At 56.3% G+C, this 15,530-nt stretch overlaps 5 protein-coding genes across 5 annotated transcripts; 1 reads left to right on the top strand and 4 right to left on the bottom strand.

The window, feature by feature from the left end:
- Positions 1-316: 316 nt before the first annotated feature.
- Positions 317-1,236, top strand: INS49_014121 (uncharacterized protein; the record flags this gene model as incomplete). Its single annotated transcript, XM_043174812.1, has 3 exons — positions 317-348; positions 570-1,116; positions 1,180-1,236. 3 exons carry the CDS (start codon positions 317-319, stop codon positions 1,234-1,236), a joined length of 636 nt encoding a protein of 211 aa, XP_043021757.1.
- Positions 1,237-1,409: 173 nt separating this feature from the next.
- INS49_014120 (uncharacterized protein) lies at positions 1,410-1,758 on the bottom strand (the record flags this gene model as incomplete). The annotated part of the gene is made up of 2 exons (XM_043174811.1): positions 1,410-1,484; positions 1,540-1,758. The coding sequence occupies 2 exons, from the start codon at positions 1,756-1,758 to the stop codon at positions 1,410-1,412; spliced, it is 294 nt and encodes a 97-aa protein (XP_043021756.1).
- A 913-nt stretch (positions 1,759-2,671) lies between these two features.
- Positions 2,672-5,452, bottom strand: INS49_014119 (uncharacterized protein; the record flags this gene model as incomplete). Its single annotated transcript, XM_043174810.1, has 3 exons — positions 2,672-3,399; positions 4,863-5,152; positions 5,262-5,452. 3 exons carry the CDS (start codon positions 5,450-5,452, stop codon positions 2,672-2,674), a joined length of 1,209 nt encoding a protein of 402 aa, XP_043021755.1.
- Positions 5,453-7,404: 1,952 nt separating this feature from the next.
- Positions 7,405-9,078, bottom strand: INS49_014118 (uncharacterized protein; the record flags this gene model as incomplete). Its single annotated transcript, XM_043174809.1, has 1 exon — positions 7,405-9,078. The coding sequence occupies one exon, from the start codon at positions 9,076-9,078 to the stop codon at positions 7,405-7,407; it is 1,674 nt and encodes a 557-aa protein (XP_043021754.1).
- Positions 9,079-10,636: 1,558 nt separating this feature from the next.
- INS49_014117 (uncharacterized protein) lies at positions 10,637-15,473 on the bottom strand (the record flags this gene model as incomplete). The annotated part of the gene is made up of 7 exons (XM_043174808.1): positions 10,637-11,698; positions 12,121-12,680; positions 12,755-13,595; positions 13,652-13,754; positions 13,816-14,691; positions 14,799-14,956; positions 15,198-15,473. The coding sequence occupies 7 exons, from the start codon at positions 15,471-15,473 to the stop codon at positions 10,637-10,639; spliced, it is 3,876 nt and encodes a 1,291-aa protein (XP_043021753.1).
- Positions 15,474-15,530: the final 57 nt, after the last annotated feature.

Below are 15,530 nucleotides of genomic sequence, written 5' to 3'. Positions count from 1 at the left end.
AGCAGTTGCACCCTACGCAATCTCAGCAGAGCCTCATAGACTCAATCGCTCACACTTGATTGGCACGGAGCGCGTAAGGCAACCATTTTGCTAGGACTTGCATGTCTGCTACTGGGGTACTTGCGGAATACCTAATGGAGGTGTGGTCCGCGCCCGGGATTCTTCAGTTAGTACAAGGGCGCAAAGGGATTCCCCTCGTTCTCCAGTATGCTGCACAGCAAAAAATCGCCCCACACTTGAGCACATTGCAGCCCACCTTGTACGTTGGAAGTATACCCAACACGACGCTCCGGATCACCTCAGCCAGTCTGCCAGTATGGCTCTTGCCACCCCAGCCTTCTCCAACCAGTAAGCTTATTGAATTTCCCAGGGAGGGTTGCCGTCCTCACATTGCCACATTTGTGATAGACACACACCTTTACGTGCCTTTGCCTAACTAGGTAGATATATTGAATGGCTCCTTTTTTTGCTAAACTGCCATGAACCTATCAAATCCCACAAACAGCCCGACCCTGCTCTAGGCCGCCCATTGCATTGTATGCCTCGTCTAACCGTATGTGCCGTTGCAGGGCGTTCTACCAGGAGCAATTCGGCCAATCAGACCCGGTTGTTCCCGCGCCCCCTGCGCACGGCAAGGTGGACTTCCTCCACAACATCTGCGCTGACTGTCCATTCATCTCTTCAAACAAATCGGATCTTGAACAGCATGCCTTGGATGCCGGGCACTCCTCTTTCCCCTGCATCTGTGGGGCGCAGTTCGCCAGATCCTACTGCCTGACGCGCCACATCAATTCCAAGATCGGGCCTAGCTTCCCTTGTGGGCTATGTGACGACAAGTCCTTCCCTCGACTGGACAAGCTGGGTGACCACCTACGCCGCTGGCACAGATTGGGAGCCAAGGCCTTCAACCAATACAAAGGCGGAGATTCATGCGGTGGCTCCGTCCCACTGCCGCCCGGCGGGAACCCTCCTGTGCAGGCTGAGGATCCCCGGCAGGCTTATCCTGTGACACCTGGCTTCGGACCTGCGCCGATGTTCAATGGGTTCCTCTCGGCCCCAGGCACAGCGCCGGATGCCTCCTCGGTTGAATCCAACGCAAGCCCGGGTAGCTTCACAGTAAGATCAGATGTTCTCGGATCCCCTACGAGAAATGCGCCGGACTGACTTTGCATAATTTAGGCCGCTGACAACTGGTGGTATTCTCAGCCGGACAACAACACGGCGTACCCATCGTGAAGTGCCTTCTTAAGGCCCCACAATTGAGACAGTTGTCTCGCTCATTTGGTGTTAACGGGAAGGTTTCATTGAGGAAATGGACACAAGGGTGCTCTTAGACTCCACACCTGTCAATTGGCTGCCCACTCGGCATATTTGTCTTATAGCTGCTAGCGTTCGCCCTGCCCCAATTCTCAAGACATCTGGTAGACGTCAAAGCGAAGGTCTCCGTCAATGTTCATCTCCGGGTCCGTATACTCGAGATGAAACTTCTTATTGTACTCCTCGACTCCATTGAAAAAACGTGATTGTGTTGCCATCGACCTTTGCATCTCCCATAGAAACGCCGCCAATTTTCGCGTCTACCGATCCGACCTCGATCCTGCTCAGTGGTTTCTGGCCGTTGGCGTCCAGGTAGATGGCGACCGCGTAGACGCCTACAGGGGTCTTGGCAAGCGTGGGGGTGGCCGAGGTGCTGCACTTATTGTTGAACATGTCGTAGTTGCATGTTCCACTGTAGATTTGGTTCCGTTGAGCGGTCATGTTAGGCAGCCTTGCTCCGCAACTTGAGGCACAACACTGTTTTTGTGGGAGACATACTTCTGTTAAAAACAAAAGCCGCGACTGATATTCATGGGAATGGAGACAGAGTGGTGATCTGCTGGAAGAAGGAGCGGTAGAAAATCAACGAAATGTTTCATTGAGATTTTCTTTTTACAGCTCCCCATGGTGAATATCTACTATTGCTAAATTCGCACACCGGACTCAAAATGGACGTGTCAATGCCAGCGCTGGCTTTGGCTCCAGCAAGCCAAGGGATTCAGCTTTGCCCGGCCACTCAGTGGCATCCTCAGGTGCCTCTTGGCGGAACTAACCTCGCAAAGTGTAAAAGAATCGAATTGATTTGGCAATTTGCTGCGCGATCGTTCAGGTTACACAGCAGACTCATACATGAAGATCAGACCATTTCGGAATAGCCAATAGCTCGAGGAATAATTTACAAGGCTCGTGATCGAAGGCATGGAACGTGGAGATCATTACGATGCCGGCCACTTTGGAGCCCAGGCCCGCGGTAGACACGATGGCCACGACAAAGTTGCACGTGCTGCAGAACGTCGGCTTGTTTGGACAGACCAGCAAGTTGAAAACGGCAACGCTGCCTGGATATGATGGGGCAGTTAAGGCCTAAGTGGCTCAGGGAAATATACCAGGGCCAGCTCAGGAGCCAGCAGGTTGACATTTGATTCAATGCGAGGTAACGATAGATGAAAGAAATAATCTTCTCGAGGGCGTGTATGCCTCCTACTACTTTTTACTGATAAAGCGCATCGTATTCATCGTAGCCAAGAATGGCTCTCTCATCAGCTCGTCAAATCTCATTGAAGGAGAAACAAAGGAGAGAAACGCAAAACAGACTCGTGATCCAAAAGAAATAGTTCTCAACCCCAGCAATGAACTAAAGATCAAAATTGTTGAAGTCGGAGCCAAACGGCCCCCACATGAAGTCATTCCCCAAGGCTGGCATCTCAATACCATCAACGGGGTTCACAGAGATCAAAGCCGGGTTCTCCTTGAAAAGATCGAGATTCCCATCGAAGGGTGCGGCCGGGAAGCCAACGAAACCTGGGGCGGGATTGGCAGGGAAACCGGCCTGGACAGCCACAACACCGGCCTGATGAGCAGCATACGCAGGGAGGTCCGGGGCCTGCGTCATGAAGCTCTGAGGCGCGAATGTAGTCGCCTCCGTCATGTGTCCTGAACCCGGAGCTGAGAAATCCGAGAAGAAGGCCGAGGATTGAACGGGCCGAGAACTAGGACAGTCGGCCGGGGCCGTGGCCGGGAAGTCGATCGGCCCGGTCCAAGGTTCGCCGGGATTGGCGATTGCATGATCGGCCTGGACATCCACGTATCCCGTCGTGGGGACGGCGGTGGAAGCAGTGCTTGCCGGCCCGGATTCCCGACGCGGCTGCGATTTCTGGGCGCTGAGAAGGTCCTTGATCACATCATTCGGCTTCTTGTGAACGAGACGGAGGTGCTGTTCGACGTGGCCCGGCCGCTTGAAGTCATTGTCACACAGTGGGCACTGGTGCTCCCGAGCCTGCGTGGACTCCTCGGAATGGCGTCTCAGGGCAGAGAGCTTGGTGAAGGCCTTCATGCAGGTGCAGAGGTAGGCCTTGTGCTTGTCTTTGGCGGCATGTCGCTCCAATTGGTAATTGTTGCGGAAAGAGGTGCAGCATAAGGTGCATGTGTGGCCTTTATCGTCATACTGGCTGGGTACCGAGGGCGTGGGACTCTTCAACCTTTATGGCGTCAGCAGGAGGGGAAAAGAAAAATCCCCCACACCCTGTGGCCCCAGCCCTGGCATGCAACGGCACGGAATCAGCTTTGGGGGGCAAAGCTGCCTTGCTTCCAAACGGTTTGCTTGTACCGGCCTGGTCATGCGGGTTCCAGGCTCCTGCCTGCTCCATCGTAAGGAGAAAGGGTGCTAGCTCGGGGTCGAAGGCCTCCCAACTTGCATTGTTGGTGGCAGAGTGGTGGTACTGAGACATGACGGGTACCGTTTGCGTGGGTGTGGTAGTTGAGCGATGTGTTGGACTGCGTTGATTTTAGTATGTTTTCACGAGCTGGCTGGGGCCGGGGGACGTTCCTGTATATGTTTATGCAGACGAGGCTCTCATTGTGGCTCCCGCAGAAAGTATCTCGCGATCTTGGTACCTGTCCCTGTACAATAGGGTGCGAATATGCAAGGTGCTGCAGGCTCTGCCCAGGTTTCCTGTTTATTGGACCAGAAGGGCTGCTGCAGCGGAAATCTGACCCGCTGGCCAAATCGACTGTTCCCTCCTCTTGTGTACCGAGAACAGGTCATCCCCAGCAAGCCAGCAAATCGAGTCCGTTTCAGGGAACGCAGGACCGCAGGCACACCAATTTTGACGGCAAATGAACGCAGACAAATGGGGAGGGGGGTTTATGAGGTGATCACGCTTTGTACTTCATGCTCAGTGCCGGCCCAAGCGAAGCAATTCATTTGTGAAAGACTGCGCAGCTCACGTTGGAGAACAGATCCTGGGAGAAGATCAAGTAAATTGCAAACTAACATACATGACACCCCTTGTTGTCCGTTACCAACCGCCCGCATCTCACCTAACAGCGATGAAGCCAACAGCATGCACTGCTGTAGTCATGGGGAGAGAGTCCACGGTCAAATCCGGCAGCCGTTAGAAGAAAATTCGTGTCATGAAGAGGGAGAAGGTCGTGATCTAGTCAAGACATAAACACAGAAACTCAAACGCGTGGAAATAGTAAGCTCGCGATGAAAGGAGATGCTCAGAAGTTGAAGCCATCAAACCCCGTGGCCCAGATCTCATCCCCAAGGACATCACAAGCCAAGCCTGAAATACCCTGACTGGGGGCGAGAGCGGCAGTGAAGAGGTCTACAGCCGAATCGAATGATCTGTCCGGAATCGAGGAACTGGTCGTAGCGGGTGAACCAGCCGGGAAGTTGGCGTACTGCTGCCCAGCTGACGCCTCGAATGACCAGATAGTTGGCCCAGCAGTAGTAGGAGTACGCCCGACAGCGGGATGAATAGCCGACGCAGACGAGGCTGCGGCCAACGGTACGGGGGCGCGACGAAGGCGAGAGGAAGCACCCGGTCGAGCCTTCAGCTCCTGCGAATTGAACAAGAACCGCAGGCCCTCGTCTTTGACCTTGTGGTAATGGCGGCAGTGATCCTTGAGCTTATCTTTCCGGGTAAAAGAGTCGTCGCAAAGATTGCAGGCGAAGGTCTTGGGTGCGTCCTTGGTGTCGATGTGCCGCCTGAGAGCCGAGTGCTTGTTGAAGTCCGTGCCGCATGCACACTTGTACGCCTGGTGTTCAGCTGCTTTGGTGTGTTGGTGAAGGGCGGAGTCTGTTGGGAAGGAAGCAAGACACTCAGCGCAGCTGTGCTTGGCCCCCAAATCGACTTGGGAATGCTTGGTCGAACGCGAGGTGACGATTGCGGGAGTAGAGCCAATGACAGTCAGCAGAGGTGTAAAAAAAAAATACTCACCCACTGGATCTTGCAGCCGCGAACGGGGCAAGATCCAATCGGGCATGCAGCTGTGCCGCTGTGCCACCCTCCATCGGCCCAGACGAGGCAGAGGGAGCGGCGGTCCAGCTTCCTGGCTGGTCCATTGTTGGCGCGGGCTCGGCGGTCCCGATGGGGGTGTTGAAGTCGAAGAGCTCGTTGTACCCGGACATGGTGGAGGTACTTCGGGTGAGAGGTAGATGTGCTTGAGCAAGGAGGAGAACAGGCGTTGGGTGGTTGTTCTGCAGTAGGGACGAGGCACGGGGGACCAGCCCATCCATATGCGTGTGCAGTCAGCCACCAGAGCCTCGCCGAGCAGGGCAGGTACCAAAGGGGCTCGGGGTACTTACAAGCGTAGGGTTCAAAGCCTGCAGATGGCAGACGACGTGGCACATGCCACCCCAGAACGGGTAAAGCTCCAGGAGCGCGCCTGAGCCTGCTCCGAGGCTGCGAGGGCATCACCATAGCAGGACTGTTTCGGTAGACTTACCCGGTGGGAGTGTGGAAGTGTCAGAGTGGGAGTCTGGCAGTCGGGCAGTCTGGGACTGGGAGTCTGGGACTGGGGCTGTGGGACTGCGAGACTGGAAGTATGGGAGTATGGAGCATGGGAGTGTCGGAATGTTCAAGCGTGACAGCAGGTGTCCGGAATACAGCACACACACATACCCAGATCAGAAGCAGCAAGACACGACAATCACAAGGGACGAACAGGCGATTGGAAAACATTACAGATGGAACCACGTTGTATTTGAAGACTCGCAGAGGACTCTTACGATGCTGCAGTGCAAAGTCGGCTCTCGAAGCGTGTCCGTTCGGTAATGCCTTCCGTCTTGTTCCATCCTCCTAACGCGAGATGTGCGCTATCAATTGTTTTCTTTCTTTCTTTCTCTTTTGTTGTTTTTGATGTTCAGAATATGGGTGTCGTTCCTTCAGTGCTGTGTTGTGAACAGGTAACCACAGCCGTGACGACCGCCGGAGTTGCAGGAAGGTACGTCTAGTTGGACAAATTGAATCCTGCCAGGAATCCAAAAGTCGCAGAAGACAACCGCCATGATGACTTCCGTGCTGGGTCGAGATGGAACCAATGTGCTGCTTCCTGTTCATCATTCGAATGTGGAAGGCTTTCATCCATTGCCTCCCTGTTCCTTCCTGTCCTGTCCATTCCTCTCCTTCGAAAACGCCTGCCGTATGCAACAAGTTTTGGTTGCTCGCGTCGAAATGGGACGACAAGAGCCAAGTTGTGGGTATCGCTATGCATCATGAGTGAAAAAGTCGTGACCATGTCCGCCGTCTTTAATCCTGCTGATCCAACCGTATCAAGTCTTCATTGAAGGCGATGAGGAAAGAACCAATGCTGAGAAAATCCGAAAAAAGCTTTGGGCCGATGTTTCTTAGTCGCCCTTTCCTGATGCACGCCGTCGTCCGTTACGCCGTAGTACCAAATCAAGTGTTCCTTCCTGATACACCCTTCGACTCTGTGGCGGAAGGCGCTGATGAGATGCGAAATTAGGCCTCGTCGGGAAGAGGATGCGAACGCCGGTGCTGAAAAGAATGTTCCGATGACCATGATGCAAATGTGGTAATGATTGAATGCGGTGAGTCGAATAAGAGAAGGAAAAAGGAAAAGAAAAGAAAAAGTCGAAAAGAGATTACAGAAATGCTGAGCAAAAGGACCCAAATCCGGGGAAGGCGCATGAGAAAGCGCGTAGATTGCGATCGTGCCTTCTGGCAGCATGGCAGGGCCGTCAGGAACGTCAGGACACTGACTCCCTCCTTTGGTATAACCCGCCATGGGATAATCAGTCATGGGATAGTAGGATAGTCTGCCATGGGATAGTCTGCCCATGGGATAGTCTGCCCGTGGGATAGGTCCTTGGGGGATAGTCTGCCGTTGGACGATAAACAAGCCTGCGTGTTGGCAATGTCAACTGTTGAAAATGTTGGTGTGTTTTGTATCCGATACAACTTTGACATGCAGGTCAAATGGTGTATTCGTTGTGACACGACTGAACCGAAAAGGTGCAAATGTGCCAAAAAAAGACCGAGCAATCGCTCAATCGAAGCCGCTGCAGAGAGGCGAGTGGAAGGCCAGTGGCAGCAGCTTAGTACAGTTGGTTGTGTTGGCTCAAAGGGATCCCCGCTGGCCAGGGCGCAGCCAGAAACCAAGCAGCTCCTCGGCAAAGTCGTCGAGCTCGATGAGGCGGAACTGGCCCACGGCCCACTTGGCCTGGAAGGCCTCGTTGCGCCAGGCGCCCGAGATGTTGCGCCGCCAGCCGACGAGCTCGACGTTCCAGCCGCGCTCGAGGGCCCGCTCGACGTTGCTGAGGAAGCCGTCCGAGAACTCGGCCTCGGCGGCGTCGCCCGTCGCCAGGACCATTGTTCCAGGCCTTGGCGCGTCGAGGATGCTCTGGACCATTTTCAGGTGGAGGATCTCGTCGACGCCCTGCTCGCGGTGCTTCATGGCGACCTGGATGGGAGGGCACCAGGGGCCGTAGTCGTCGGACTCCTCGTCGAGCGCTCCGGAGGCGGGCATCGGCATCTTGGTGATGTGGGGGTTGGAGGCCTTGGGCTTCGGGCCGGTGACACGCTGCAGGATGTTCATCTCGTAGCCGCACAGCTCGGCCTCCATCATGTAGTCGGGGTGCTGGCTCGCCGGCTTGAGGGAGCCCACGACGGCGCGCTTGGCGCAGGGGCGGTAGCGCTCCAGGACGAGAGAAAAGGCCTCGAAGAAGAAGGGAGGAGCCTGGACTCGGTAGTTGTTCGAGACTCCTCGCTTCGCCTTCATGCAGTCGTAGTAGCCGATGACAATGTTGGACAGATCGACAAAGACATGAATGGGCTCCTGAGATTGGAGAATCTGGGGGTGCGATCGCAGGGCGCTGTCCTCGGCGAAGCGCTCGTCAAGCTTGGCCTTTAGGATACTGAGCTGAGTGTTCTTGTCGACGCGATAGAGAGGGTCAATTGAGTTCCTGGAGACAGTCTTGAGGTGGATGAAACCAGGCTTCTGAGGAGCCCAGGGACTGTTGACCGTAGGCTGGTAGTGGCCAGGCAGGAAGTCGCCATTGCTGTCCCAAGGAAGGACGAGCGGCTCAGCAACGGGGGAGATGAGCTGCTTGGTGGCGAGCTTCGCAAGGGCGATGCGCTCGTTGTGCTGGAGCTTACCAAGATGGTTGTCATTGGGGTTGAGGATCTTGAGTGGGGCAACAGCTGGGAAAACAAACTTCTGGAACTCGGCGTGCTTCTCCTGCGCGTGGACTGTGCGAATCTGGTCGCAGAAGGGGTCCGCGGAGTCGTCCGACGGGTAGAACTCCGGGTCGGGGGTGGAGCCGACCAGGAGGGATTTGATGTTGAGCTTTGGGCTCAGCTCGGCCTCGGCCGGAGTGACCGGACTCGCAGAAGTCGGGGTGGTGTCGCGGCTGAAACCGGCGATGTCAGCAGACACGGGAGTGTCTCTGGCAGGGCTGTCGTCGTCGGTAATCGCGCCGTCAATTGCTGAGTTATTGCGGCCTGGGATCTCGAGGCGAGCCAAGTCGTCGGTGATGCTGGTGAGGCCCATACCCAGAAGGGGCGAGGTTGTGGGGCCGACCACGGTGGCATGGCCGCTAGCCGGGGAGACGGAACCGCGGATGGGTGAATTGGCCTTGTCGCTGTCGGACTCGTCGCTCTTGAAGTTGGTAACGGTCTGGTAAAGGCGTGCAAAGTTGCCCAATTTGGGGGACCTGGGGCGAGGGCCGGTGCGGCGAGCTCGACGGTCAACGCCTGAGGCCGTCTTGGCTGATGCCAGAACAGAGAGAGCCATTGTCAAGTCGATGTTTCAGTGATATTAGACAAGATGGTGGCTAAGGGGAGAAGATGAAAGACAAGGGGTTTCGAAAGCCGTGGAACAGGCGCTGGGCCATTCAAAAGACTCGTGTGTGGTTATGTGTGTTGAGGTAAGGGTAAGGACGACGATGGTGAGTGATATCGCAAAGTCGCAACAGGGTGAGGTTGGGTGGCAATTCAGTAACGAAAGGTGACTGAGAGAGATTGAGAATGAGGCTGATCAAGCCCGTCAAAAGAGCACGATTCCTGCTCGAAGATGATTGCTGTGAGAATTGTTCCAAGACGTACAGTTTGTTGCTGGAAAAGATACGATTCTTGAAGGAAAGGATGGGGTGCAGCTGGTTGGGAATGAGTCGAGCTGGGGGGAGGTCCGAAGGGAAAGAGGCCGTGACTCGAGGCCGGCGACGAGGTCAATGACCCAATCGACTTGAGTTGCGCCAGACTGAGTGGCGGTTTTCGGCTGCGGGCGCAAAGTGGGGCAGTTGCGCGGGAAGACCGCAGCTGATTGGCCGCTGGCCTCGAGATGCGTCTAACTCTCACTTTCGCTGCACTCGAAACATTCAACATGGCATTCGCAGCCAAACGCCTTTTCATATCCAAAATTACGAGCAACTTTCTCAGTTTTGTGAACGTGTTTTCCACCAGCCACCCAATTTTGGACTTTTCGCATGCCTGCTGGTAAAAACACACAGACTCTGGTCCTGGGGCAACTGGAGCTCTGCGCCTGACCAGCCAAGACTGACGCGCTGAAGGACGAGCTGCCATTGCGGAGCATCAAGCTGCTGTCATGAGATAACTCTCTTTATTTAGCAGCATACAGTATTACTCTCTTTTTTTGTGTTCCACGTGACCTCTGTGCATTTCGATATGTTGAGCTTCTTGAGAACTGATCGGGCACGAGAGCCAAAAGAAGCACAGATTCCCCAGTAGGTACCACACAACAAGGCCCTCACTCACAGCTGCCCAAGGGACCGAAGCTACAATAGTATAACAAATATTGAGTGAGGATCTGCAGGGCTATCTACTCCTACAGAACCACAAAGCCCTCCCAGCTACATCCTCATTGCCATTCCATTAGACGGCATGGCGTCATCAACAGCAAGAGATCCAGATGTCCTCTCAGAGAGTAAAAGCCGAGCAAGCCTCAGACAGCCTTCATATCAGGCATCATCAGCCCCTCCCCTCTCCCCCAGGATTTCTTTTTGATGTGTCCCCAAACTCCTTACAGTAATTTCGTACAACACAAGTGAAGCCTCCCTCCCACCTTTAGGTCGAGGGGGGTTTGAAAAAGAGTAAAACCTCAGACCGTCGTGTGCAACGCCTGGGTATAATGTGCCATTCGTGGGGAAAGTCAAAGTCGTAATCAGGGAACTGTCCTGTGTGGTTCAGTCCCAGCTCTGTCCTTCTCTCCGGTCGAAGAGCGGGATGATGGGTGTCAACGCGAGTGTGACAAGTGGTGAGTCGTCGAGTGACTCGTTGACAGGTGCGAAGCGGCGGGGGAATGACCAATGGCAATGGCCGTTAATCGAACTCGCTCACTGCTGCGCCTTGAGCGCATCCCTCTCGGCCAGCCACGCAGCCTTCTGGGCGCGCACAGGGGCCAGCTCCTTCTCCATCTCTTCGTTCTCGCGCTGCATCCCGAGGATCCAGTCGCCGATGTGCCTGCCCGCCGCGGCGCTCATCTGCCGCTCCGCCTGCTCCTTGAGCTCCCTGTCGCGCGCCGCCCGGTCGGCCTCCTGCTGCCGCAGCGCCTCGTCGCGCTCCTTGCGCTTGCGCTCTCGCTCCGCCCGGTGCTGCTGGATGTCGCTCAGATACCGCACGCTGTGGCCCAGCGTCGCGTTCTCCTCCGCGACACCATGGCCGGGCCGGTTCTGGGGCGGCGCAGTAAAGAACAGCACGTGGCCCTTGTCGTCCGTCTGGTACTGGTCGCGAACCTCGCGTGGGAACGCTGCGTCGACGTCGTCGTACAGAACCCACGAGTCGTAGCGCGGCGCTGCGTGCATTGTTGCATTGGCATTGGCATGCGGGATCGCCGTGTTGCTCGGGGTGGGAGCCATGGGCATGCGCGACTGGTGGTGCTGGACCGGAGCGGCGTAGGGGGTTGGTGGCTGGCTTGAGAAGCTGCCGGAGCTGGGCATGTGGTGGTGATGACCCACAGATGCAGGGCTGGGGACGTAGTGCGGCTGATGCTGCTGATGCTGCGGCGGCGGAGGCTGGTGCTGTTGCGGGTGGTGGCTGTAACCTTGGTGCTGTGGAGCAAAATGGGGACTGTGAGCCGGGGCGTGGTGGTGCACGGGCGAAGCGGCCGCGTGGTGGTGCTGCTGATGCTGGTACTGGTGATGAGTAGACTGGACCGGGATGGCGCTAGGCGTGGTCGCGACCGGGCGTGGTGGGATGAAGTGCGGCTGCTGGTAGTGATTTGCATGCGCATGTGCATGTGCAGGAGAAGGGGAAGGGATCGGGCCCGGTACGCCGGGATGAAAGGCGGTCGACCCAGGGCCCATCGGGACAGATTGTCGACGAATCGGGTCAACAGCAGCCATCGAGGGCGGTGGGACCGATGGCGGCTCTGGGGTCGGCTCTGGCGAAGGAGAATCCTGTTTGTGCAGGGATCCTGCGGTCAGTCTCTCGCTTGTCCAAAGACGCTTGCTTGCTCTGTCCTGCTTGCGGAACGTGCCTGCTCGCGAGACGTGTACTCAAGCCTTGTTGCGCTTGTCCAAGGGCAGGGATGACTCGGGAAAAGTTTGTTGTGCAAGGGAGGGGTGTGTGGGGGTGTGTGAAGAGCCAGATTAAGCGAGTCTGACACGATAAGGAAATTGTGGCTGGACCCAAGAGCCTCGAGACAGCTACGAGTGGCCCGTTTACTTGTCCGAGACACACAAGACAAAGATGCAAGAGGCACGACTCGGACTCGGCGCTGATGACGTCTTTGTCGCAGGGGAATTTTGTACCCAGAGCAGTATGCAAAGTGAAAAACAAGAAAGGAAAAAATGAGTATAGAATCTGGAACGTGACTTACATTTGGCTCTCGGGGTCGGATATGGACTCCTCCAATTATGGGCGGCGCGTCCTTGTGTCCCCAATTCGGCTTTGGCATCGAGTCTGTCTCCTTTGCATTCTCGTTGAGCAAGTGCGCAATTGGAGTCGGCTCCTTCTTGATCTTGCGAGGCACGTCATACAGGTCCATCTCGTAGTCCCTCTCCCGCACCTCGTCAGGCAGGCAGCTGGTCCATGTCTTGATGCGGTTAAAGGTGAACTTCTCCTCGTTGTACCGCGCCTCGCAGACGTACACCTCCTTGCCCAGTGGCAGGCCTCGGGGCCGGCCTTTGTGGTAGCGAGTGTGGAACATGACAAAGCAGCGGTCCACGATGTCGTCGATCCGGTGGTCGCGGTACTGGCCCGTCTTCATGACCTCGTTCCTGTAGAAGCGCTTCGTCACGCGGTGGATCGTCTGCTCCGGACGGTAGTACCAGCACGCGTTGATCCACTTCTTCCCCGCCTCGTCCTGCCAGAGCCGATAGATCTGCGCCACAATAGGCTTTTCTAGGTCGTTCATGTTGCGGATATGAACCCAGTCGCCTGGGGAAAAGGCACATCATGTCAGCATCAAGGTGGACAAATTTTGAGCGCATCTGTTTTTTTTTTAGACTTACCAACTCTCCACGTCTCGCCATTATGCTGGACTTCTGACAGCGGCAGTTTACCCTCCTCGTCACGGAAGGCGTCATCTGGCTTGGCTTTCTCCTGCTCGACCAACCTTTGGGCCTCCTTGAGCAGCTCAACGGCGTCCTCGTGAATCTGACTGTCTGGTGCATTGTACTGCATCGCATTTTGAAACATGATCTCGAGGTCCGCAAGGCACTCGTCGACGTTCCGGTACTTCTTGCGCTTCGCGTTCCTTTTGACCTGATCAAGGGCGATAGGGTTCGCCACGACCTGGTAGTACTCCTTGTTCAGCTGCTTGTCAGGCAGCCTCTCGAAGTCAAGGATTCGGAGGTTGCCGTCGTCGTCCTTTGGCTTGCGCAGTCCTTTAAGCACTGCATTGATACGTGCTTCCGTTGGAGTAAACACCTTGGGCGGACGACCACGTTTCTTGTGGTAGTCGTCATCGTCGTCGGCGTCCTTCTTCGAAACACGGCCACGACGGCGGCCACGGCGTCGGCCACCTTCATCGTCGGAATCATCGTCGTCCTCATCTTCGTCCTCCTCCTCTTCCTCCTCGTCTTCTTCCTCGAGCTCGTCCTCTGATCCAGGCTCGGGTGAGGGGTCCACGGGAGGTAGCTCGCCAAAGTCGGGCAGCACGGCATCCTCAACAGAGATGGAACCGTTGTTGATCAGCTCTTGAAGCTTCTCCTTGAAGACTTCCAACAATCGAACGGAGTACTTGAAGATGTCGGAACTGGGACGGTTGTAGATCTGCGCGTTGCGAAATATCTGAGCCACGTCGAAGCCGAACTGCGAGAACTCTGTGTATTCCTTTTTGAGAAGTTTACCCTGCGCCTCTTTGTTAGCCCACTGCCAGCGAATGCGACTTTTCTGGGACAACTCACCCGCACTGTGCTGAACGCAATGGGATTTGAGATGACTTCGTGGTAGTCTGGGAAGATGTTCTTTCGCGGAATGCGCTGGAACGGCTCACAAATTTCCTCGTCACTGTGACAAACAAACCATTAGTATAAGCTTACAGAAACAGTCGAGTCATTCGGTCGCTCACTCTTCTGTGTAACTGCTGAGGTACTTTTGCGTGTCATCGATGAGCTGGCGCAACTCCTTGTTAGGATCATCCACGTTTCGCCACCTCCCCCTTCCGCGCCGGCCCTTCGAAGAATCAGGAGGTTCGGCACTGTCCGCCTCGCCGTCCGCGTCTGGATCGGCGTCGGCATCAGCATCTGCGTCGGCGTCGGCGTCGGCGTCGGCATCAGCATCGGCATCGGCATCTGCGTCCGCGTCGATTTCGCCCTCGGCATCCGCGTCGCCATTGGCGTCTCCGCCTGCGTTCACGGTAGGCCTGGCAGTCGCGGCATCTCCACCGTTGGTGTCGGCAGGGGCGTCTTCCATATCGACGTCCTGGTCGCCCTTTGCCTCGATAGAGTCGTGAACCATAATCTCGTCTGCAGATCGTGGCGCCATGGTCCCTCTGTCACCGTCGAGATTGGCCGACGGGTCTCGATCCGAACCCTCCTGCTCCTGGTCTCTTTGTTCAGACCCACCTGCGCCTGGTGTTCGGCTGCTCGTGCCCTGGTCTGGATCTTGCTTCCTGTTGTCTGTCTGACCGTCGCTTTGCTCGGAACCACCCTCTCCCTCGGCGTTCCCGTTCGTGTCTTGGCCGTTCCCAGTGCCACCTTCCCCTTGACCTTCGCTTCCGTCGTCGTCGTCTTTTCTAGGATGGTCTCGAGAATCCGTGGCCTCTTCGTCAGGTTCCTCAGACTCCTCAGCCTCTTCTGTCTCTTCGACCTCTTCGACCTCTCCAGCGCCTTGAGTCTCTTGAGTTCCTTGGCCCAGTGAATCTGCTGCGAGTGTGATGTTTTGGATTTGTTGAATCACTGCGAGGTGCTGGGCCCGGTAGGCCTGTGCGGCCCCGAGCAACCGGCTAAGGTAGTCGCTCACGATACGACGCCAGTGCGGCTCAACCGAGAGAATGGCTTCGAGCTCCGCAGGTGATAAATCTCTGGCAATTAAGCGTCCAAGGCCGCTAACAAGTGCTCGTTTTGGAGGACGGGCCGGTCGGGTTGGTCGGGCTGGTCTTGTTGGGCGGGTTGGACTGGCTCGGCGGGCAGGTCGTTGTCGTCGTTATCGAATTCGCTGCCGGAGTCCTCGACCCAGAAGGAGCTGCTGTCGGGGTTGACTCGTCGTGGCTACGTGCATGTCAGCTTTTCCGCGAGTTCCCAAAACACCATGGAATTCGAGTGGTGGTCGTCTCCCGCCGTCGCGTCGCGTCACGTCAATGACACGCCTCCTCCACGCCGGCACAGAGACGCGATGCGCTCCGTATTTTGTGTGTTCTATTCACCGCGCACACGAGAACAGGACGGCGACCACGACAAAACAGGCAGCTCAAGCTGCAGCGGGAGAACGGGAATACAATGGGCGACTTACCCTTCGAGTGTCCTCTTGGTTGCGTGCCTCGCGAAGGTGTGCTGACTGCTGTTCGAGCTGCAGTCGGGAGACGGGAGGGAGGAATTGGTCCAGGTCCTGGGAGATGTGCAGTGGGTTGTCCGAACGCAGAGGGGGCAAGTCGTCCTCGTCTCCGCGCTCGAGACCGTTCTCCAGCTGCACCAGCTCGTCAACGGCGCGCCTCCCCCCAGGTGGCGCTAAGGCCCGGGATGGGGGGCCGGCGGCAGCAGCGTGGGCCCACTGCCTGCTTGGGGCCATCTTTGGTTGGGAGGGGTTGCTGGGTCTTCCGGTCAGGGTTCGGGGCGAATAATGAAA

Source organism: Diaporthe citri, assembly GCF_014595645.1.
Source record: "Diaporthe citri strain NFHF-8-4 chromosome Unknown scaffold_7, whole genome shotgun sequence".
NCBI lineage: Eukaryota > Fungi > Ascomycota > Sordariomycetes > Diaporthales > Diaporthaceae > Diaporthe > Diaporthe citri.
This window is presented reverse-complemented; position numbering and strand designations above follow the sequence as displayed.